Consider the following 26,080-nt stretch of genomic DNA (forward strand, 5'->3'; position numbering starts at 1 on the left):
TCCGCAGTCCCAGGAAGCCGCTGTTGTAAGGTTTTTTGCTTTAGTTTAGGAATGGTGGAAGCTCCCTGCTAGCATTAGCGATAGAACTTACATCCACGGGTTTGCCATCTGAAGCTCGTGCGGCAATAACTGTCCTTCCGTGAAAATCCACAGAGTCCCTTTCTTCTGTGTGACGACTCGCAATTAAATTACAATCCATATAGAGAGAAAGGACTCGGGGTTGCACGCCAATGCCAAGTTTATGCCATTGACGATCAAAGAGAGGACGGAGTTCTCGGTTCTTAAAAACATAGTTCAGCAGATCTCCCTCGGCACCCCGGAACATAAACTCTACCACCTTCTTCGTACCATCGATCACTACAGATATCTGAAAAAAATGAAGGCAGATAAGGAGAACATCTTTGTATGGTTTGAAAATTGACATTCAAAATTAGTAAAGCACACAATTAAAAGTTCTGTGTGTATAACGGCATAACTGAAGAACTGGCTAGCCGTGAGACGGTACCTGTGCCAGCAACAGGGGTGCAAACAAAAGACCGAGTACCTTGATTCAAGTGTGCTGGCATGCAGCATCTCTTGTGGTCGGCTCATTTACAAAAGAGCATATAAGGGAGCATATGTGTATATAAATATGTGACTATTTTACATTATACATTACCATTATCATATATACATTATACATTATCAATGTCATACATTATAGCTATATAATCGTTATATATTCATAAAGTAAGCATACAAGTAAAAAATTCATGGCTTTAAATTATACTACTGGATCATATTATCCCATACATAGACATGCTTATATTGTTCTCTATGTGCATATAGATATCAAGGTTGCTCATTTCAAATGAAAAACAATATATGCATTTCTTTATGCATGAAAACTGACCTGGACCTTTTAAACCTTTAATAATTTTCATGGCAAGGAGAAGTTATTTCATAAATGACATGCATTTTGAGTTCAAACGGGCATCTCGTCCTAAGCTTGTGACCTTTATTAATAGTGAAAAGATCAACCAAAGTAAAGGTACTCAATGATTATGAAGAGAGCACAAATGTGTGATGCTACGCCATTTTGAGGTCTGTGGAGTGAATGCTTGCATCACCCTTCATCTCTGTGTCATCTCTGCAAGTGCTCCTGGATTCTCCACCCTCTATATCGGTGGCCTCTCCTGTCTATGCTCAGACACCTCCCATCATGCTTCCCTCAATAGCATAACTGTGCTGTCTATGCTCTCGTAAATGCTCTCACACTTTCTGCTCCAAAAGAACAGGAATTCTACTTTTTAAAATCTTTATTTTCTTTTGGAATGTGTTTGTGTATGTGTGCTTCTGTGCTTGGGTATATGTGCTCCTATATGTGAAATACATCTGTGAGTGTGTATAAGTATGTATATGCATGTGTGTGTGTTTGTGCACGCACGTGCACGTGTGCAGATATAATGAACATATGTACACAAGAATGTGGGAGTCAATTAACATTGGGTGTCTCCCTCAAGTAAGATAGCCTTGATGAAATATGATGTGAGAATCTGGTGAAGGAGAGGTTTGTTTTTATTTTGTCTTAAAGATCTATTTACTTTTATTTTATGTGCATGTTTGCCTGTATACATGTAGGTATGTATGTATGTATGTATGTATGTATGTATGTGCAATCCAGGTCTCTTGAACCCAGAGCTCATCGATTTGACTAGTGTTGCTAACTAACTTGCTCTGAGAATCCCTTCTCCCTTTTCGTGAATGCTGGACAAACTGGTGAGCCCCCAACTTCTCTTGGTCCCCATGTATGTCCTAAGGATCTAAACTCCAATCCACAGTTTTGCATGACAAATGCATTCCCCACTGAGCCATTGTCCCAGCCCTAAATTTCTTCTCATCTTTCTAGCATGAAGCATGTGGTCCATATTTGTTTTATTGATGAATTGATATTGAAATATCAGCTTTCAATTGACAAAGGAATTTTAAGTAAAGAAATAAATCTCTTTAATAATGATATACATGAGAGGATGTGAAGTTCATTATGAGGTGAAGCCAGTCAATGAAGCATCTGTGAAAGGAAAGCAGTTCCACTGGCTTCAGATAAAATAGCTGATAAAATTAAAAAACGGGGTGAAGTTCAAGGTGTGGGCTCAGTGGTAAATGCAATGGCTGTTCCTACAGAGGAGCAGGTTCCAAGTCTCAGCACCCATTGGTGGCAAAAAAAATGTAACTGCAGTTCCTGGGAATCCAACACTACTTTTTGACCTCTCTGATCATTAGACAAGCACATAGTGTATGTATATACGTGCATTCATACATACATACATACAAACATGCAGGCAAACATTTACGCACATAAAATAAAAGTAAATAGATCTTTAAGACAAAGCAAAGCACTAACTTTTGATTCACCAGATTCTCACATCATGTTTACCATCAAGGCTATTTTACTTAACAAAGCTTAGAGTTTTCTATTGACAATTCCCCTAAACAACATAATATTTGAGTACTACATCTATCTCCAGATTTGGGTACACAGAATAGAGAACCACCTGACCCAATGAAATGAATTACTAGCTTACCTGGGGCATATTCTGCTGGTTTAAAATCTTCCATAAAATCCACCTTTCCTTTTTAGTGCTTCTTCGTACCCGAAACATGACGGCTACAGAGTATTCCTCTGGAAGACCTTTGGGAAATATCTTACTATGGGAAGAAAGCAAATAAGGATTGTAGGAAGACTGAAGGTGACCAGGGAAGAAATTCAAGTATAAACTCTATGAAATGCAATTTCTCAGTCATAGCTACTTCCAATGGGATTATAATTTATTATTCTTTTTTTTTTTTGGTTGTTAGATTTATGGAAGCATCTGTATCTGCATTTTCTATGTAATTTAAATTCTTATTCTCTTCCTTTTGTAATCATCTGATGTTCTTAAAGCTTGGGATATATAAACAAGTGGGTAGGCTACAGTATATGGAAGAGTCAGAATTCACTGATTTTGGATGGACAGCAATGATTTAGGAAGAATAAAAGTGGCTTCTTTCATGGTTTGGTAGAGAAAGTGGGAAGAACTTTTTTGAAAAGATTATAAATCAAGGAATATTTTCTGAAGAAAATTTGCCATAAAATTTAATTTAGCCTTTAAAATGAATTCTTAATATTGATTTCCAGTAAGTTATGATGACAATAAATTAAATGTGATTTGGCTGTATTGTCCTTACTCTAGAAAAATTAGTCTTTGTAGGGAGTAGAAGCCAAAGAATGGTCCTAATTTCCTTCTATATCGATCTCAATGCCAAGATTGTCTTGGTAAAAACACAAGGAAACACACAGAAATTCACAATATACATAGCCACATATTCTGAATTTGATTTTCATTAAATAATGGGTAAAGAGTTTATTTCTTTTCATTGGATGTAAGAATTCTGCAATATTGAATGAAACCCTGCAATCTTGAAATGAAGCTGCTTTTCACTTCTTTATTTTTTTTTCAGGTAAGGAAGCATATCACTTAAGGACAAACAAAACTTAAGTTGTGTTATATAAATAAAGCACCATCCACTTAATTATTAATACTAACATTGAATATTATGATCAGCTCTACTAAAAGCAATAATAGTAAACATTTTTTTCTATCAATTCCATCCAAGTAGTTAATGTCAATAATGAGATATTGTATTTTCTAGGATTTCTACAGTACCAAATGAAATTTTACTAAATTGCTGGGGACAATTATTGTATTATTCTAAGTAGTGTTTCATAATTAACTATATCAGCATAGAAGCAGCCAGAGATGCCTAACTGTTCTCTTTGAGACTATTTAAGACTTTAAGGAGGGTACTTGTAGGGTTGAAGCAACAACACCAAGCGAACCTTCAAATGAAAACTTGGAGGTAGCTATGGAAAAATTACTGTTGAAGGAAATCCCATGTCCCATGTTATTCCCTTACCACATGAATCATAGGTGGATATTCCATTTTGCTTCCAATTTCCTATGTCTCTTTCTACCTCTTCACCTTAAAGCTCTTAAGATCTAAATGTCACCCCAAGGTTTCCAGAATTTGACAATACTATTATATTGGACATCGTCTTTTCTTACCTTATACCTCTTCAGACAAGATCAACCATGCTCAGGGTCACATGACCATAGACTTACATCTTTCAAGAAGGACTGTATATTAGCAAGAATTAAAAGAAATATATTTCCCTTGCTATTTTATTTTATTCTCCTGTTTAAAAACTCATTTTCTAGGTACCTGCTTAACTCCTGCATCTCTGAATATCTCTACTTTGTCTGGGTTAGTTTTTTCATAATTTTGCCTCTGATCCATACAGGAAGCTATGAAGCTAACGAATTTCTGGAAAATTGTGCTAGCCATTCACACTGAAGAATGACTGTGATGAAAAACACTGCCTTTGATGGCAAGGTGAGTCAATGGGAGGCGTCACTGCTCAGTATGATTAGCTCCAAGGACTCTTCAAATATTAATATATAGTGATTATTTCTGTAGATATAAGAATACTTTTATTTTACACATGGTAAATGATATTCACCTGACAATAAGTATTCGCAAGTATGGATATGGTGCAAGGGGGCATATTAATGTCAGAGTCTCACGTCCACTATAGAATTTTGCTTTTGCCCCAATTTTTGTTGTTCTCGCTTATTCTTGTGTTTACTTTCTTGTTAAGCTCAGTCTGTAATGTTTATGGTTCAAATTCAAATTCTTTAGCTTCTAAGACCCCCCCTGCCCCACCTCCTATGTAGTTGGATAAAGAAGATAGTAAGTTGGTCACTTGGGCTCTCAGGCTAATCTGACACATATGTACACACACACATACGCTCACACACAGGAGTGTTTGCATACCCACACACAAACCAATGTGTGGACACCTACATCTTCTCCTCTCATTGGTTTCTGCATAGTCTGATTCCTCTTAATCCTTCATGGTTCAGGAATCTGTTGAAGTGGATCCATTTCTCCCTAATGTTCCCCTCCTACAACACTGAAGGTCGATTCTTTGCTGTTGCACAGTCCGGCACACGTTCCAATTGCTTTCTCTCTTCTAGAATGTATTGTGATATCTTTTATTTGAGAGAAAATCTCCTTTTAAATCTTTAATGTGTCCTCTTCAAATGGTCTTGTAATCTTGCTTTACAAATATATGCTTTCTCTTTTAAAATCAGACTTCCTTTGACCTGGCTGTCTAACTGGTAGCCTCTCATTAACCCAGCGAACTATTTAAACGAACACTCCAAATAATTATATCTTTGCCATCCCTTCAGACCTTACCACTCACTCTTGTATTCTAACACTATTCCAATCAGGTAGCCCACTTCCCTCTTCTCACCTACCCTCCTCATTCTTTGTGCATGTCTTAGGACTACTGGTATCTTTTGTTGTTGTTGTTTGTTTAAACCAAAATGCACAGTACTATGGGTATAGGATGGTTGGAATGTAAACTCCAGGTACTTATGTCGAAGCACCTCACCTATTTGTCCTTAGCAACTACAGTAGTGTCCACAAAGAGTAGATAATAAATATGAGCAAATCAATAAATGAACTAAGCTGGTCAGCTTTGCAGATAAAAACATGGCCGCCGATCTTGCCTCCCTCCATTTTGATATAGCTGTGCACATAAACTACATTCACTTCTTCATATCCCTCTCATACTTCTATATGAAAAACAGAGTTGTGAGCTAATAATAGTAAGTGACCTGGGTCTTTGGGTAGAGGACATGTGTGAAGACTGTGGACCACAGAACCTAGACCATCCACAGGGACAGTCGTTATTTAGTGCCAGTCAGCTGGTGCCATATGGGATCATAGACTCCATGCTGCCAGATCATCCACATTTTCCAAAGAAGCCAAAAGCCTACGTTTTACCTAAATGATTTCAAGTTTCAAATTTTGACAAGCAACCACACTTTTCATAAATACTGTCCAGACTAATAAGATACAAGCTGAACAGAGCCAGTGCAGTGACCAGCAGTTAGCAAACTTGGAATTACACCAACATCATCTGAATTCTCATCTGCTATAGAATACTGCCAGACTTTAAAAGATGACAAAAAGAAGGCCCCATCCCTTCAGATTAGGGGACTGTTAAGGGTGCTGAAATCAGAACAACGTGATATGAATGAAAAACCAAATGTTGAAAGGAAAATCAGCTAAAAGTTCCTATGAATAGCGAAAGCAAGATGTTGGAGATTATCCCATGATCTGTCAAAGGGAACATAGCCGTGAGGGTGTAGTGAGATGTCTTAAAATACTTTGCCTCGATGACGTGGACCCTAGATAACTGCCAACTGCACCGCTAGGATTGTTTACATAGAAGTGTGCTTTGCTGATTTCTAATCTGAGTCCATACTCAGATTGAAGACATACTCGATGCGCATATGAAAGACTTGAATTTTTGAATTTTTTATGGCCTGTTCAGGACAATGTTTCATGCATATTTGAGAAGAACACATATTCTGATATTTCAGGAAGAAAAGTCCCCCAGAAACCATTAGATCATGGTATCTTAGAGGTAACACGTTTTCCTTGAGAATTTTCTACCTAGTGATCTTTTAATCTTTATATTTGATATTGAGGTTTTCCATAATTTTTATTAAATTTTATTTATTTCTGTCTTCAATTTTGTCAATGTTTGTGGATTTTAGGGTTGTATTGTTGGGTGCATATATATTGATCATTGCTATCTCCTCTTGATGGACTAAGATTATAAGATGATAAATAATAAAAAAATAGTCTTTCTGATATTTGTATAGCTATTAAAGCATTTGAATATAGATTGAGGGGCATACTTTCTTTTACTTTTATTCTTTTACTTTTAATGAATTTGCTTTTACTAAAATTTGAAGTATAAAGTATGTCTATTTTAGATACTATATAGATGTATCATGCCTATTTATCCATTTGAATAATTATTTGCCTTTGTAAATATTTACAATTTATATAATTGTCCTAAGATTGAGTTTATACTTATCATTTGCTGTTTGCTTTCCACTTATTTTGTAGTTTTTCTTCTTTCATTACTATTGATGATAAATATTTATATTATAATGCCATTTTCCTCCTTTTAAAAGTATATTGTTTGTGTTGCTTTGTCATTAAAGGCTCTAAATATTATACCTAACATTATAGATTAACAACACTTCAGTTTAGATTAATGATAATTTAATTTCAATTATATATAATATATTACATATAAACTTTGCTCATATACAATTAGTGCATCTTCCTTGCATGATGTTAATTTTTCATATAGAATGAATCTTTATACTTTATGCATCTATCAGTGCTGATTTATAATTATTGATATATATTCACATATGTATTTATATTTATATCTATGTATTTTAAACATAAGAAAGTAAAAGATATAAAAATAAACAAGAGCAGGACAGATAGCTCAGTAAGTTATGTGGTTGGCACCCATGCAAAAGGACATGAATTCAATCTCAATACCCACATTAAAGGTAAGCTTAATATCTTGAATTTTTAATCCCAGTACTGGGAAAGCAAAGACTGAGGGTGTCTGGGGCTGTTATAACCATTCCAGCTCTGCTCAAGGAGTATGCTCGGAGGGTATTGGATAAATACATGGAATTTATGATAGTTACCACAATTTATTATTTGATGTGATGTTTATTATATTCACTACAAGGTCTATCAGCATTTTGATAGGCCATCTGATGACTTCAGGTTAAAGAAACAAAACAGGTAAAGGCAAGCTTAATTTTAGAGTAAAACTTTAATAGTTTATACATAAAAGTTGAACATAATTCTTTTCAGTGACTTATCTAATTTTGAAATTTAAAATGTTTTTATAGCTTAAAGTTGTTCTTGTGTCAAAGATAACTAATTAGTATGATTAATATGCAATAATTACACTCTCAAAACATTCAGTGAAGAAATGTCTCTGGTGTGCATTCTTCGTGATTGAAGAGGTTTCTAATTATCATATTTCCATTTCAGAAATGTATAATCAGGTGCCCAAATCCTGCTGAGAGACAGCTGGTCTCCCATGAGTGCTGACACACCTGAGAGCACAGGTAGGACTACCACTTCTGCTTCAAAGGATCCGTCTGGAGCCCTAAGGACTCAGGAGCCAAGGAGCAGTCTGGAACAGGATAATTTTGGTTTCTGTGTGAGCCCAGAGCTGACCCTGTGCCACAGCACTCTGTGCTTAGAGCCCACTGAGAGAGAGTTGGTCTTCCAGGAGTGATGACACAGAGGTTACAGGAGGGTCAAGCCACTGTCAGAGACAGCAAGACCAGCTAACATCAGGAATAAGCACACATCAAGAACCAAACCAAAGAACAAGAACATAACCAAAAGAAACCAAGGCCACTTGGCATCTTCAAAACCCAATTCTCTCACCACAGCAAGTCCAGGATAAACCAACACACCAGAAAAGCAAGATTCTAACTTAAAATCACATCTCATGATGATGTTAGATGAATTTAAGAAAGACATAACTAACTCCCTTAAACAAATACAGCACAACTCAGGTAAACAGGTAGAAGCCCTTAAAGAGGAAACACAAAAATCCCTTAAAGCATTACAGGAAAACACAATGAAACAAGTGAAGGAATTGAACAAAGCCATCCAGGATCTAAAAGTGGAATAAAAACAATAAAGAAATCAAAAATGGAGACAACCCTGGAGGTAGAAAATCTAGGACAAAGATCAGAAGTCATACATGCAAGCATCCAACAGAATACAAGCAATAGAAAAGAGATTTTGAGGGGCCAAAGATACCATTAAAAACATCAACACAATCATCAAAGATAAAATGCAAAAGGCTCCTAACCCAAAACATCCAGAAAATCCAGGACACAATGAGAAGATCAAACCTAAGGATAATAGGTATAGAAGAGAGCAAAGACTCGCAAATTAAAAAGCCAGTAAATATCTTCAACAAATTTATAGAAGAAAACTTCCCTAACCTAAAGGAAGAGATACCCATAAACATACAAGAATCCAACAGAACTCTAAATAGATTGGACCCCAAAAAAATTCCTCCCATCACATAATAGTCAAAACACCAAATGCACTAAACAAAGAAAGAATATTAAAAGCAGTAAGAGAAAAACATCAAGTAACATATAAGGGTAGACCTATCAGAATTACACCAGACTTCTCAACATAGACTATGAAAATGAGAAGATCCTGGGAAGATCTTCATACAGACCCTAAGAGAACATGTATGCCAACCCAGGCTACTATATCCAGCAAAACCCTCCATTACCATAGATGGAGAAACCAAGATATTCCATTACAAAACCAAATTTACACAATATCTTCACACAAATCCAGCCCTACAAAGGATAATAGATGGAAAACTCCAACACAAGGAAGGAAGCTACACACTAGAAAAAGCAAGAAAGTAATCTTCTTTCAACTAACCCAAAAGAAGATAGCCACACAAACATAAACCCACCACCAACAACAAAAATAATAAGAAACAAAAATCATTGGCCCCTAATATCTCTCAAAATCCATAAACTCAGTTGCCCAATAAAAAGACATAGATTAGCAGATTGGATATGTAAACAGAACCCAGCATACATACAGGAAACACACCTCTGTGACAAAGACAGACACTACCTCAGAATAAAAGTCTTGAAAATTTTTTTCCAAGAAAATGGTCACAAGAAACAAATTGGGGAAGCCATTCTAACATCAAATAAAATCGACTTGCAACAAAAAGATATCAAAACAGATAAGGCAGGACACTTCATACTTGTCGAAGGAAAATCCACCAAAATAAACTCTCAATTCTGAAAATCTATGCTCCAATTGCAAGGGCAACCACATTCATAAAAGAAACTTTACTAAAACTCAAAGAACACATTGCACTTCACACAATAATAGTGGGAGACTTCAACATTCCACTCTCATCATTTGAGAGATCATGGAAAGAGTAATTAAACAGAGACGCAGTGAAACTAATAGAAGTTATGAACCAAATGGATTTAAGAAATATCTATAGAATATGTCATCCTAAAACAAAGAATATACTGTCTTCTCAGCATCTCATAGTACCTTCTCCAAAACTGATGATATAATTGTTCACAAAACAGGACTCAACAGATACAAGATGATAGAAATAATCCCATGCATCCTATCAGATCACCACAAACTAAGGCTGGTTTTAAATAACAACAAACACAACAGAAAGCCCACACATACACGGAAGCTGAACAACACTCTACTCAATGATAACTTGGTCAAGGAATAAATAAAGAGAGAAATTGAAGACTTTCAGAATTTAATGATAATGAAGGCACAACATACTTAAACTCATGGGACACTCAATAGGCCTGAGTACCTCCAAAAAGAAACTGGAGAGAGCATACACTATCATCTTGACAGCACACCTAAAAGCTCTAGAACAAAAAGAAGCAAATACATCCAAGAGGAGTAGACATTAGGAAATAATCAAACTCAGGGCTGAAATCAACCAGTAGAAACAAAAAGAATTATACAAAGAATCAACAAAACCAGGAGCTGATTCTTTGAGAAAATTAACCAGATACATAAATCAGACTAACCAGAGGGCATAGAGAGAGTATCCAAATTAACAAAATCAGAAATGAAAAGGGAAACATAAAACAGAAACTGAGGAAATAAAATCACATCCTACTACAAAAGCCTATACTCAAAACTGGAAAATCTGGATGAAATGGACAATTTTCTAGACAAATATAAGGTACCAAAGCTAAGTCAGGGTCAGATTAACCATCTAAACAGTTCCGTAACTCCTAAAGAAATAGAAGCAATCATTAAAAGTCTCCCATCCCCAAAAAACCCAGGACTAGATGAGTTTAGTGCTGAATTCTATCAGACCTTCAAAGACGAACTAATACCAATACTGTCCAAACAATTCCACAAAGTAGAAACCGAAGGAACACTACCCAATTTATTCTAGGAAGCTACAATTACGATTATACCTAAACCACACAAACACCCAACAGAAAAAGAGGACCTCAGACCAATTTTCCTTGTGAATATCAATGCCAAAATACTCAATAAGATTCTCCCAAACCAAATCCAAGAGCACATCAAAATGATCATCCATTATGATCGAGTAGGCTTTATCCTAAGGATGCAGGGATGTTTCAATACACAGAAATCCTTCAATGTATTTCACTATATAAACTAACTCAAAAGAAAAAAACCACATGATTATCTCATTAGATGCCAAGAAAGAATTTGATAAAATTGAACACCTTCATTTTATGTATGTGAGTACATTGTAGCTCTCTTCAGACACAGCAAAAGAGGGCATCAGATCCCATTACAGATGGTTGTGAGCCACCATGTGGTTGCTGGGAACCGAAATCAGGACCTTTGGAAGAGCAGTCAGTGCTCTTAACCACTGAGTCATCTCTCCATCCCTTCAACACCCCTTTATAATAAAAGTCTTAGGAAAATTAGGAATTCAAGACTCATACCTAAACATAATAAAAGCTATATACAGCAAAACAGTAGCCAACATTAAACTAAATAGAGAGAAAAATTGAAGCAATCCCACTAAAATCAGCAACTAGACAAGGCTACCCACGTTCTCCCTTCCTATTCAATATAGTACTTGAAATCCAAGCCAGAGCAATTAGACAACAAAAAGAGGTCAACGGAATACAAATTGGAAAACAAGAAATAAAGGTATCACTATTTGCAGATATGATAGTATACTGAAGTGACACCAAAAATTCCACCAGAGAACTCCTACAGCTGGTAAACAACTTCAGCAAAGTGGCTGGATATAAAATTAATTCAAACAAATCAGTAACCTTCCTCTAATAAAATGATAAATGGGCTCAGAAAGAAATTAGGGAAATGAAACCCTTCACAATAGTCACAAATAATATATAATAGCTTAGTATGACTCTAACCAAGCAAGTAAAAGATCTGTATGACAAGAACTTCAAGTCTCTGTAGAAAGAAATTGAAGAAGATCTCAGAAGATGAAAAAATCTCCCATGCTCATGGATTGACATGGTTAATATAGTAAAAATGACCATTTTGCAGAAAGCAATCGATAGATTCAATGCAATCCCCATCAAAACCCCAAGTCAATTCTTCACAGAGTTAGAAAGGGTAATTTGTTAATTCATTTGGAATAACAAAATAACAAAAAGGCAGGTAGATCAATGGGGTAGAATTGAAGAACCAGAAATGAACCTCACATTTATGGTCACATGATCTTTGACAAAGGAGCTAAAACCATCCAGTGGGGAAAAAAATCTCATTTTCAACAAATGGTGCTGTTTCAACTGGAGATCAGCATGTAAAAGAATGCAAATAGATTTATTCTTATTGCCTTATACAAAGATCAAGTCCAAGTGGATCAAAGACCTCCACATAAAATCAGATACACTGAAACTAATAGAAGAGAAAGTGGGGAAGAGCCTCTAACACATGGGCACTGGGGAAATTTTCCTGAACAGAACACCAATAGCTTATGCTCTAAGATCAAGAATCAACAAATAGGACCTCATAAAATTGCAAAGTTAGGTAAAGGACACTTATAATAGGACAAAAGGGCAACCAACAGATTGGGAAAAGATCTTTACCAATCCTACATCTGATAGAGGGCTAATATCCAATGTATACAAAGAACTCAAAAAGTTAGGCTCCAGAGAATCAAATAACACTTTTAAAAATGAGCTATAGAGCCAAACAAAGAATTCTCATCTGAGGAATATCGAATGGCTGAGAAACACCTAAAGAAATGTTCAGCATCCTTAGTCATCAGGGAAATGCAAATCAAAACAACCCTGAGATCCCACCTCACACCGGTCAGAATGGCCAAGATCAAAAAACTCAGGTGAGAACAGATGCTGGCAAGGATGTGTAAAAAGAGGAACACTCCTCCATTGTTGGTGGGATTCACAACCACTCTGGAAATCAGTCTGGTGATTCCTCAGAAAATTGGACATAATACTACCTGAGGACCCAGCTATACCATTCCTGGGTATATACCCAAAAGATGCTCCAACATATAACAAGAACATATGCTCCACTATGTTCATTGCAGCCTTATTTATAATAGCCAGAAGCTGGAAAGAACCCAGATGCCCTTCAACAGAGGAATGGATACAGAAAATGTGGTACATGTACACAATGGAGTACTACTCAGCTATCAAAAACAATGACTTCATGAAATTCATAGGCAAATGGATGGAACTAGAAAATATCATCCTGAGTGAGGTAACCCATCACAAAAGAGCACATATGGTATGCACTCACTGATAAGTGGATATTAGTTTCAAAGCTCGGAATAACCAAGATACAATTCACAAACTACAGGAAGCTCAATAAGAAGGAAGACCGATATGTGGATATTCCAGACCTTCTTAGAAAGGGGAAAAAAATACTCACAGGAGGAAATATGGAGACAAAGTTTGGAGTAGAGACTGAAAGGCCAACTAGAGACTTCCCCACATGGGGATGCATCCCATATACAATCACCACACCCAGACAATATTGCTGATGCCAAGAAGTGCATGCTGACAGGAGCCTGATAAAGCTGTCTCCTGAGAGGCTCTGCCAGAGCATGACAAATACAAAGCTGGCACTCAAAGCCAACCATTGAACTGAGAGCAGGGTCCCCAATGGAGGAGTTAGAGAAAGGACTGAAGTAGTGGAAGGGGTTTGCAACCCTATAAAAAGAACACAATATCAACCAACCAGACCCACCAGAACTCCCAGGGATGAAACCACCATTTCAAGGAACACAGAGATGGACCAATGGCTCCATCTGCATATGTAGCAGAGGATGGCCTTGTTGGGCATCAATGGGATGAGAGGCCCTTGGTCCTGCCAATGCTTGATGCCCCAGTGTAGGGGAATGTCAGGGTGGGGAGGTAGGAGGGAGTGGTTTGGTAGGTGAGGGAACACCCTTATAGAACAGGGGGTTTTGGGGGAACTGGGAAATTGGATAGCTTTAAAATGTAAATAAAAAGTGCAATCAAAAAAAAATATATATATATTACTTTTTAAAAAGGGAAAAGAAAATTTCTTACCACCTGAAACATTCTAGGAAGAAAAACTGACAAAAATCAGAAACTTTTAGTTTTTTTCTTTTTAAAAAATGAAATATATAATCAGTTTTCAAGAGCAAAACAAATATTTACTTCTTGCTTTGTTTTGTTTTGTTTGCTTACACAGAATGTAAGCTTTACTGAAGATTTTCTGTATTTAAAAGTAAGATGTTAAAAACTATATCTGTCCCTACCAACTTGGCTTCTTTCTTATAGGACACACACACCAACACTTGATGCAATGCAGAATAATTTCTCTGGATCTTGCCAAAGTTTCTATTATAAAAGAGCCCCTATTAGATTACTTGTGTGCTACCAGAGAGATATAATGACAGCTTGCTATGTCGAAGATATCCAGGCTGAATGTTTTTGAATGGAGTGTAATTTCCTATAAGAAATCCTATCTGTTGCTTATTCAGTGATATTCCCATTAAGAAAAATATTGTTAAACTTTACGCAAATGAATATATATAGACTACACTATAAATTATCTATGGACTATTTTATGCCGTCACCCCTTTTATATTCATTGCTTCTGGTTCGATATTCTCAATATAAATTTTATTTCCATGCATTAATATTAACCTACACTTGAGGGCTCAGTGGAATTTTGAATTTTATCCACCATGTATTTCCTGTGTCTGTGGTCTTCACATTCATTTGTGTTACCTAAATATTTATGGACAGGCGAGGTCAGGAGCATACCAAATTAACAACGGTAGGTCCAAAATCAGTAATTTAAATGAATAACGGCCACGGAGTGAACTTAAAGTTACTCTGAATTATCCAGAAGTGCAAAAGGAGCTACCACGGTATCCCTTTGCGCTGGGTGCTGAGGGCAGAGTTAATGTAGGCAGAATCCAGAGTGTCTCTAAAGTCTCGTGATTCACGTGTCATTCTTAAATGACTTTGACCTTGTCATTTATTCCAATGTTGCAAAGATCGCTTACTCTTCATCTCCTCTCTGATGTTCTTCACACTGCAGCCCCAATTCCCTCATACAGAGAAAAGAAACCTGTGGGGAAGGCGCTGGAGGATCTAGTACTGTATCACTGGGGTGTTAGCCACAACAAAACACATGTTTTCTGAAAATCTGAGTATCACAGTGTTTCCCTTTGGATGTCCACCTTGAGAAAGATTTATTTTTATCTTTGCGTGTCTTATTTTATTTTTGCATAAGTTACCTTTTCTACGTTTTGTCAGGTTTTCAAAGAGCATAAATCCTATTAATGATCACTTAAGAACAACAGCTGGGCTGAGTGCTGCAACACACACCTGATCTGTGAGTTCGAGGCCACCCTGGTCTACAGAGTGAGCCCCAGGACAGCCAGGGCTATAGAGAGAGACTGTGTCTTGAAAAAAACAAAACAAAACAAAACAAAACACACATCTGTTTTCATTTGGGAGAAAAATAACACTAAGTCTTACTTAAAATGACCTATAAGTTAACTTGTTTTCTTCAGAGACCTATCCAATAGAGAAAATATAGATTATGATTTCACCTCTTTCTAATTATCCAAAATGCCATGTGTACTGATATGTAAATTGAGAGGCAAGTTATTTCAACACTGATAAGTAGACTAACAAACACATTTTTCTATTATGGTGGGCAGAAAGTAAGTCACTAAGGTTTTTAATTTGCCTTTTACATACCAATTAAAAACAATGAAGTGTCAGAAAATGTGGGAAAAAATCTTCAATAAAAATGTACCTGAGTGAATGTTTTCACCATATATTTAAAATTCAACAACTAATGACAGAACATTCAGACACGAAGCTGCATTTTATGTATCCATGAAAGAATGCATTGTTCAGAACATTAGACTAGACTATATTTATCCAAAAGTTTATATTAAGTGGGTTCTCTAGTGAGTTTTTCCTTTCCTGATTAGTGAGATTTCTTGCTAGGTAAAATTGACTTAAAGCCATCAGGAAATACAAATAAGATAACAGTGTAGATAGTTTATGTATTATAGAAAAGCTCTTGGAAGACGTGGAGGACGGTTTTGATCACTGTGTACCTTTAATTACTGTGAAATCGAATTCTACATCCAAAGTCATTTAAAGGTGTGATACAAGGTCAAAAAGTGTTAGAAGATGCCGGCATCCTCTCTGATTATGCATTGCTCTCACAGAAAGCCCAAGCACCTAATCTCCACTGCTAGGCTTCCCTTCCTCCCTGGATAATGCTTGTGTTTATAAAACGCAAGCTCTGTTAACACTAGACCTTACTCAATACTAATCTTCGAAAACCAGTGACATGTTGTTACCAGGTTATCTAATAATCAGTTCTCACTTTGGAAAGCACGGAGCCGGGGTCTGCAGGGATTTATCATGAAGGGAGGAAACTTTAGTAGAGAACACAGAAGGAAGAACAAATCTGGAGTCCGAAATACCCTTGAGTTAGCCAGACCAAAACAACACATCATTATTATGAAATTGAAGCACTCAAAATGTCATCATGACTTATGGAGGAGAGAGCAAGAGAGGGGCATGAGGGAGGGGAAATGGAGAAAGGGAAAGGAAGGGAGGGAGGGAAGGAGAGGGGGGGAGGGAGGGAGGGGGAGAGAGAGAGAGAGAGAGAGAGAGAGAGAGAGAGAGAGAGAGAGAGAGATGCTAAAGAGGAGATATAACCTTTGTCAACCTTGTCTGGACTTACATGCTACTGGGCATCTCTATTTGAAGGCCAAAATCATCCTTCTGTTCAACGTCTTGCTTTGCAAGCCAAACACTTTCCTCTGTCAACATCCCACAACTCAATAGAGACACAGCCATTCTCCCAGGCGTTCCAGTCAGATCTTTAGAAGTCAGCTTAATTCTTGCCTTTCCTTCATTAGCAACCCGATCCACTGGCAAGCCCTGCTCCTTCCACCACCAAAACAGACCACGGTTCTATGCCCTCTTCTCCGTCTACATGATCCTTGCTTGAGTCCATGTGGTCAATATCTCTCCAATGGATTCTTGTTACACTGTCATGATTATGTACGCCCTTATCTTTTTTAGTCTGGTTCGCACATGGTAGCTGGAATAAACTTTAAAAATCAGAAAAGATACCCCTGTTACATACAACTTTTAGAACATGTCTTCAAGTGCAGAATAAAGGGCACATTTATGATGCTGGTCCAGAATTGAACCTGTCCTGCCTCTGACACGTTGCCTTCTACACCAGCTTCTGTGAGGCAGCCACAGCCAGTCACAATAACCTGGATTCTGCTTCTTTGGATACACTGGGGTCGTTGAAGCCTTTGCCCTTTGTGTCTTCTGTCCCCTCTCATGGGCTCATCTTTCTACACTTTGCATTTACACAAATTTTCCTCCCCATTCATGTCTTGGTTCAAACATCATGTCCTCTAAGAAGCTTGAAGTTGCCTTGGCTCTAGTCACTACCTAACACATCACCTTGCCCTATTTCTTTCAGTCTTCTGTGTTTTCAAACATCTTACACATTTATTGCCAACTACCATAAAATGGTTTCCATGAAAACAGGGCTGTGGCCAACTTGGTTTTGTTAAACAACCACTAGAACAGTAACCATTTGCAGAAGCCCACAATGCCTGTGATCCTGTCCCAGGAACTGAAAGACCATAAAATCTACGTTCACTTGCAGTATATTTAGCAGGAACAATTAAGTACCAGGTGATACTGAAGTTTCATCCAAAAAACAAGAAACAACAAACAAACAAATAAAAAACCAAGGCCAGCCCTCCGATAGTCACGACCAAAGAGAAATGTAAGGTCTCCACAGTGATTTAAGGCCACTGTAGAGAAAACATTAACGGATGTTCCAAAAAGGGTTTCAACAAAAATACTATTCAGTAGTTTTCTTCCATTCTTGCAAAAAAATTCTTGCAGTCATAGTCACTATGAAGCATATGAACTACGAAAGCACATGAGACATATACTATACTCTTGAAGCTTAAGGAAATCTTGATAGTAATTTACATCAACTGCCTCGGTTCCTAAGTGAAGATTCAAAGCCATGGAACGTAAATGACTACCCTTCCATTTCTCTGCCAAGCAGAGATCATGATAGGACTTGAACTGGTGACTTTTTGTTCCAAGGTCAGTGTTTTCCAGGATATCGAGTTGCTTGCTTCCTCTTGGCTACAAATAAGATTCTCCTCATCATTATAAACTTGACTTAAAAGTAACCTTTTCTGATTCTGATGAAGAAGTCTCTAGTTCTTTTCCTGAGCATTGGGGAGTGTGTAAATTAATATAAAATATTCGTTTTACAGATTTTAAGATTCATTTCAATGTTTACAATAACACAACGATATTAGCAACAACAGCAACAAATCGTACTTGGTCTCCAAGGAAAATATGCACTGTGACATTTGTACATCCTAGGTGCCTGGTATCCCCAAGGAGTTGATAATTGCAGTTCCTTCCCCTACCGTTATCTGAGCACAGACCAGGAAGTATCACAAAACACAGAGTAATATCTTTAAAATGGGTTAATTACAGACATTTGGGTTCTAGGAATGATACGTACTAAAAAAGTAAAATCAGAAATATTTCCTTATACACCTTTAGAGATTTTACTTATTTTGGACAAGTACAGTAGTAACTCAGCTCCAGAGGATTAAAAGGTTAATATATATATTAAAAATTTTGATGAGAAGTGCATGTTTTATATTGAGATTTTTAATTCTGAATATTATCCCTTTCCCAGTTTCCCATCCATAATCCCCCTATCCCATCCCCTTCTTCTATGAGGGTGCTCCCCACCCACCCACCCATGCCTTCCCACCCCTCCCCCTGACATTCCTCTACAGGGGCCTTGACCCTTAGGGAAGCATGTTCTCCTTATAAAAGATTTTTAACACCTTGGGAAAAACTAGGAATGGAGCTTGAAAAGATGAATAATTTTTAAAATAAATTTTAAAAATAATTAAATTATCTTTTTAAAAAAATAATAATTCTCTTCTTCTCTTTTCCTTATGGGGCAGCAATGCCTGGAGCCTGGGTTATCAGAACAGAGACTTGGTTTGGGTTTTCACAAGATGGTGAAATGTTTCCTGACACAGAAACTTGTTGAACATAGTCCAAAGATCAGGGCTCAATGAGCACTAAGTCTTGGTGATAGCATCCAAGGTGGCCTTGGCTGAATAGCAGTTTAAAGGATTAGTGGCTTTTCTTTTTAACATAGAAATCCTTCCCACCGAGGAGCTGTGACAATCCTAGGAACAACAAAGAAGCCATCTTGGGGTAGGTCTACTGTGCATTGGGAAGGGCATTTTCTCTCTCTCTCATGAAAGTGCGCTGAGCACACTGGATCTGTGTGGTTACCAGAGCACAAGGAGATGAGAAGTGGCTCTTTAAGATGTAAAAGTAATGGTAAGTCTGACTATTTTGAATAATGGAGAGAAGAACCCTTTGTATCGATCCTGAGTCATGGTCCCACATGCAGATCAATGACTATTCCTCCCTGTTTATCAGTTGAATTCCCAAACCAGGGACCGACATTCCTACTGACCTCAAAGTTAACTTGGTGAAGTAAAGAACCCTGTGTTTCGCAAGGGCGGAAGTTTTCAACTGAACAGGTTGGAAGGTGTGTCTGGCCAATGAGAAACTGGTACAGAGTAACCTCAAGGGGACAGACTTCACTTCCCACCTTCTGTCCAGGCAGTGGTCCCTGAAGGATTGGCTCGTTCAGGAAGAATGACATTGAAAAGCAATCACTTTCTAGAATACACACAAATACTTGTGGACACAGTTGTTTTATGGGGAGAAAGAAGTATGAGACGAATCGATGTATTCTCCATCACAGCCTTGGTGGTATTCTGATGAGGAAATAAAGGGCATGGTGAAAAGTCGTAAATTTACTCTTCTTGGTATATTAAGTAATTTTATTGTATAGAGAGGTGAAGCTGGTGTGGTTTTCTGTATCCCTAAAGGACTCAGAGCCCGCAGTGGGGCAGACAGTAGCTCTGTCTCACACACAGGCAAAGTAAAGGACAAAATCAAACTGCAGAGTAGGAGATTGGTAAGAAAACAAAACTCCTAATTGCTATTTCCTTTCCGCCTCTCTCTCCGACGTGTAATAAAAAGATGTGAGGCAAGGGAGAAGATAGGAAAAGAACAAAGATTAGCATGTTTTCAAATTCTTAGTGCTCATAAAAAAAGGGGGGGGTCATAATTTTTCTAGAAAAACTTCGTTTTGTACGTCGCATTCCCCAAATCAAGTCCAAACAGCGACATATTCAAAAGGCTTAATTGTCGATTATAGACAGTGATCCCAACGCAAACCCTTCAACCAGTTTCAGAGCCCAGAGTCTAAAGTGTAGTCGCCTTTTAAAAAGTGCTATTTCGGTAGACCTCAGGCAAGCTTTCCAGATCATATTTAACAAGACTGACATTTGTTTATTTATTTTTCTTTTCAAATGGATGGCCACATGGAAAAAGATTCTATTTTTAAATTTCAGGAACAGGCTTCCGAATTAATTCTTCCATTCGGAATAAGTGTGAGGCAGGGTTTATAAAGAACTTCCGTATTTACCAGTATCACTGAGGCCTTCGCCTTGCTGAACAGTTTCCAGGAAGAGAAATATAATACAAGTTACATTTCCTGAGAGTGAAGTGAGAGATGCCTGGAGTTTATAGTAAGTCGTTTCGTTCCCAGCTGACATTCAGCATCACCTGTCTACTTACAGGCGATTTGGCCAGCTGGACTGGAGCGTCTGTCTAAATGCCTTCCCTCGGGCCTGGGGATAATGTTTGGTTTCGGAGGCACCGAGAGTCTGCAATCTTAGCCTTTCCGTGTTTGCTAAGAGAATTCAGACGCATAGCTTGTTAGTGGGGAAACAAAGCTTGGGTGATGCTCTAATAATTCCTCGCCTGTTCTGGTAAGCATTCGTTGTGGTGCTGTGAACAACTTCCTGTCGAGCACAGGCCCTCTGACCAATGCCACTCAGCCTCGGAACGCAACCAAATGGCGAGTTTAAGCAAGTTGCTCTTCGGAAACCGAGACCCGTGGCAAGTGAGTGTTGCCAGCTGTCTCTCTCGGTCAAGGAAGATCGAAATGTCCCGAATAAAAGGCTCAGTCTTCACAAGAAGTCCCTGAAAATCTCAAATGTCCTTCTGGGTGCTCAGCTCCTGCTTCGGGATCTATTTAGAAAGTCCCACACCGAACTGAAAGCTGTGATTTCTCAATGGCGCTCACAGAGTTACTTCTTTTCCCCCCTTAGGGTGTTTACTACTGCTCCCACGCTTTTAGCTTTTCAGATGAATGAAGTTCAAACTCTTGAACATATGGCCTCCAAATGAATTCTGCCTTACCTTGTCTCGCCTATCTAGACATCGTCACATCCGTGTTCACTAACTAACTACACAGGAGTCTCTCAGAATCCTTCCAATTGGCTTGACCTTTAAAACCACAGCCGCGGCTGCACACATTGTGGTCTCCCAGCCCACCTGGCACACTCATACTTCAAGCCTTAGCCTTTTGAATCCTCTGTGAAACTGTTTCTAGGGAGCTACACCTGGTCTCTCTCAGAGCGCATGCCACATATATACACCATTCCATCCCATAATAGCTAATTGTTGGCCTCTCTGTCTTTGGAGACAGAAATAACTTGAGAACATGGACCGTGTCTTTCTTCGTCTTTCAACCCACAGAGAGTATTGCATGATTATTTGAAAGTCCAATGTGGGGCTGGGGATTTAGCTCAGCGGTAGAGCGCTTACCTAGGAAGCGCAAGGCCCTGGGTTCGGTCCCCAGCTCCGAAAAAAAAGAACCAAAAAAAGAAAGTCCAATGTGATACTTCGTTGCAATTTCTCTTTCCACGCCCCAACACTCATCAAAGCTGAACTTAGTGACCCAATATTATAAAGCACTTTTCTCTGTGGCCTTCCTAAGTGAAGATGCTTTGTGTGTGTGTGTGTGTGTGTGTGCTTGTGTGTGTGAAAAGGAGCAAACCAACCATGAGAGCAATAGAGAGAGCTGCTTACATTTGTATGGCTAACTCTGGAGCTCCATGGAGAACCAGGAGTCAGTAAGACCATATTTACTAAGAACTCTGTGCCGACGCTGTGTGGATACATAATACTGCCTCAGTGCCCAGGGGAATCAGAGGCCACACCCCTCTAAACTCAGAATAATTTGTGGAATTTGGCTCTCTCAGTCCAGCAGGTGCTTTCCAGAATGGAATTTGGGTTTCCGGGCTTGGCTACAAGCACTTTACCCACCGATCCACTTCTTGGGCCCTAAATCTATGAATTGAAGGTAGCCATATATGATCATTTGTCCTATACTTAAGAACACACCTGTAGAACTCCACAGACTTCTTCGTAAGGTGGTAGGAACCTAATGGTCATAAAATACCAGTATAAACCATAAAACATTTTTATAATCATACTTGGATGTATTAAATAGTAAGATGTAATCACAATTTCATGGTAAACTTTTAAATTTATGTCAACCAGAATTTTTCTCAGACCTGCTCGTGTTCAGTCTTCAGGTACTGGAGTTGCCCTGTAGCTTGTGCCTGGGTGTTGTGTCTGGGCACACACACACACACACACACACACACACACACACACACACAGAGAGAGAGAGAGAGAGAGAGAGAGAGAGAGAGAGAGAGAGGAGAGAGAGAGAGGAGAGAGAGAGAGGAGAGAGAGAGAGAGAGAGAGAGAGAGAGAGAGAGAGAGAGAGAGAGAGAGAGAGAGAGAGAGAGTTAGTTTAGAGGGGCGTGGCAGGGATTTACCTCTGATTCTCCTGGTCACTGATCTGCCAATACTTTAAGTTAATTAATGACTAATCAATTTTCACAGAATTGTTAGGAGCCTAATCTGATTAGAGATGAATGGAAAGTATACTCATGTAACCGTTTTGTGCGAGCATGCACATGTGTGCGTGTGTGTGTGTGTGTGTGTGTGTGTGTGTCATTTGAAATGCCCCACAGCCACGACCACTGGCCTTCTAACTGCAGCTTTTCCTCAGCTGAGAGTCCCTTTTCCCAGGATTCAATGTCAAGTCGACAGAACCGAGACACCAGCCCATCATTTCCTCTCACTCTGGAACTTTCCCTTCCTTCCTTTCTTTTCCCTTTCTTCCATCCCCAAGTCATATCCTTCCTACACGGGGCTTCTATTTTTCTCTGAACGCTTAAAGCATCCCTTTCCTCCCGATCAGAGAATACACTGACTGTTGTGCAGGAAGCGCTGGGCCTTACAGGCTAGAATCCTCATTTGCCACCTGCACTGTAGCAACTGGGGGAAAAACCACCGCTTCTCTCAGAATCAGAAGCACAATCTCTTCCCTTTCAAAAGCTGCTTTGCCCTTGCATCTAGAAAGAGGCACGCTTGCAGATGAACTGCAGCCTCTCGCTTGCATCGGCTTTCGTTTTATTTCATTTTTTATTTTACTTTTGACACTGTACTCTGAAGGAGATAATGAAGACTTCTTACCTTACCGATATGTTAAACATATATTCATATTATGTAAACGAATCTCTTCATTGTGTCATTTACAGCACGTGAAATAAAAACATTCAAAGTCTAAGTGTTTTGTCTACTAGCCTCCCCAAATAGATACAAAATTGTAGAGGTTTCTGAATGAATAAGATTGTTCATCTCTGGGTTCACAGTCAAGGGAACCACCAATGTCTATCTACACCTTTATGGCCAATTATTCACTCAGTTCAGCCTTCCAAAATAATATCGAGTACGTGAAATCTGACGGAAGAATATCTGGTTAGCTTAAGCTGGATAATGAAAATATAAAGTTTTCCTAAGCCCTGCTAGATGATTGACAAATTGAATGCGTTTCATGTTTTACACACCCATAAAGCAAGATTCGTGTAACCATGTGACCACATTCATGGTTGCCTTCTCCTAGGCCCTTCTCCTTTACTTTCTCTTGCAGTCAATGGAAGAATGCTCTTCCATGGCTACATTTCGGAAGTACTAGAAGCAGAGAGAGAGAGGGGGTCTAGCAAAGATGCAACATTTTATCAATGTAGTATGTGTTTATACCTCCTTATGTTGCCAAGGGGATTTCATTACTTTGACTCAGTGACATTGTACTTAAAAATGAAGAGCAAAAGAACTCTCCACCTGACAAATTAAAAATGTTCTTTTATATTGGGCTGAGTCTTTGACTAATACTTTTTTTTTTCATAGAAAACTTTCTGGAAGGTTCTTCAAAATTGCATTATAGAAGAAATTATGTCACAGATAGTTGATGTGACTTTGATATGAAGGATTCATATGTTGCTTGATTTCTTTATGAGCCTCATGATGGAAAGACTTAAGGATGACCTTGAAAAATATCGAGATTGTATTAGCAGGTTCCGCTAAGTTGTTACGTGTATCAATTGCTTAGTTTCTGTTCGTTAATTTATATCTACCTAATTATAAAGTAAATTTGGAGGAAAAAATGAAACTCAGAAACAAACAAACATATTTGGAAAGTATTTCATCATTTTTACATTTTAGTAGTCATTTTTATATTAAGTAACCTGTTGTTGATTAAAAAAAAAAGATAGCCCTGAATTTCCCTTTAAAAATCCGAGATAATTTCTTTTAACTACTAGTAATTAAATATTTCCATACATTATTTAAAACCTCTACAAGGGTTACCTTTAAACTCTCACAGATCTAGTGATAAGTAATTTTGCAAAAATAGCTTCCCTTAAACAATCCTGTAGCCAGGAGCCCGGTGGACTTTCCTTCTCATTTTAGGATGTACGAGTGGTGACTCACCTCGCATTCCCGGCATGCCAGATGATAATTAAGGAAGTGCAGCGATGACATTTGGAATCATGTGTAACAGTCAGCCTCACGAAACAGCTGGACGGGGTTTTAGCTAAGTCACATGGCCCTTACATAGGAAGCTTTCTATCCCAAAACAAAAGAATGTCCAAAGGCAAACCCAGGGGATGCACGGTCACTCTCCATAGCTTAACGGGGCTGCAAAGTGATCCTTCAAACACGCCCAGGAATTAGAATCTTGTGTCAGGGCTCCGAGCACAGTTTCATGCCTCAGAACTTAGCTGTTTCTGAGTACTTGGAGAGTACCCAACTGAGAGCGAAAAAGAAGTGAAACGTGGATTAGCAAACAGGCCCATATGAGGGAAAGAATGAAAATCCTGAAAATTGGCCAATACACGAATGATACTAAAAATTCAGCCTCAGTGACAGAGGGGCTGGGCTTTGTTGCTGCACTGTGCTTCGGTACAAAGGGAAAGCAAAACCTGTATTATTGTTACTGTTGGTTATAGTAATAGTATATTATTATTATTATTATTATTATTATTATTAGCTGTTGTTGTTGTTGTTTATTTATCTATTATTAATTATTAATTTGTGTGAGTGGGTATGTGCATCTGAGGGCAAAGCCTGAAGAGGCTGGAAGTGTTGATCCCTCTTGGAACTGGAGTTCCAGGAGCTTGTGAGCCACCAGATGCAGGTTCTGGGAACCCAACCCAGTTGTTCCTAAGAGTGCTAAGTGTTTTAACAGCTAAGCCACCCCCCTGCTGTCTCTAGCTGCTGTTTCTTCCTTTCTTCCAGAGGACACTAGAGCTTCTTTTTGGCATTTTCACACACACTTGCCTCCTGCTGCTCCTCCTCCTGGCCCCGCCCCTGCCAGTCTTCCTCCCCAGTCAATTCTCTTCTTCCTCATGTCCCAGGATCTCTGTTTTGTTTTCCTCTCCTTTACTTTCCCCCTTCTCGTGGTGCCCTTTTAAATTTCATAGTTACATATATGGATTAATTATCGTATATTATATTTATATTATATATGCACATGAGAGGAAATATGTGGTATTTGTCTTACCCGTCTGGGACACCTCACTTGATGTAACAGTTCCATCTTTATTGCTATGCTATTTACTTTTTTTTTTTTCTTTTTTTACTTTTTTTTATCTTTATTAAATTTATAAAGTATTTCTTATTTACATTTCAAATGTTATTCCCTTTCCCGGTTTCCGGGCAAACATCCCCCTAATCCCTCCCCATCCCCTTCTTTATGGGTGTTCCCCTCCCCATCCTCCCCCCATTACCGCCTTCCCCTCCAACAATCACTT

The 26,080-nt window shown here is 38.3% G+C and overlaps 1 protein-coding gene across 1 annotated transcript in view; it reads right to left on the reverse strand.

Annotated features, from left to right (window-relative positions):
• LOC116898461 (collagen alpha-1(XIX) chain-like) overlaps window positions 1–26,080 on the reverse strand; it is a 92,999-nt gene that overhangs the window by 61,159 nt on the left and 5,760 nt on the right. The window contains exons 2-3 of the mRNA XM_032899718.1: window positions 2,565–2,688; window positions 92–367 (exon numbers count right to left, since the gene is read on the reverse strand). Of these exons, the coding sequence (XP_032755609.1) occupies window positions 92–367; window positions 2,565–2,688 (400 nt within the window). The remainder of the gene's footprint in view (window positions 1–91; window positions 368–2,564; window positions 2,689–26,080) is intronic.

This window comes from Rattus rattus, chromosome 4, assembly GCF_011064425.1.
Source record: "Rattus rattus isolate New Zealand chromosome 4, Rrattus_CSIRO_v1, whole genome shotgun sequence".
NCBI lineage: Eukaryota > Metazoa > Chordata > Mammalia > Rodentia > Muridae > Rattus > Rattus rattus.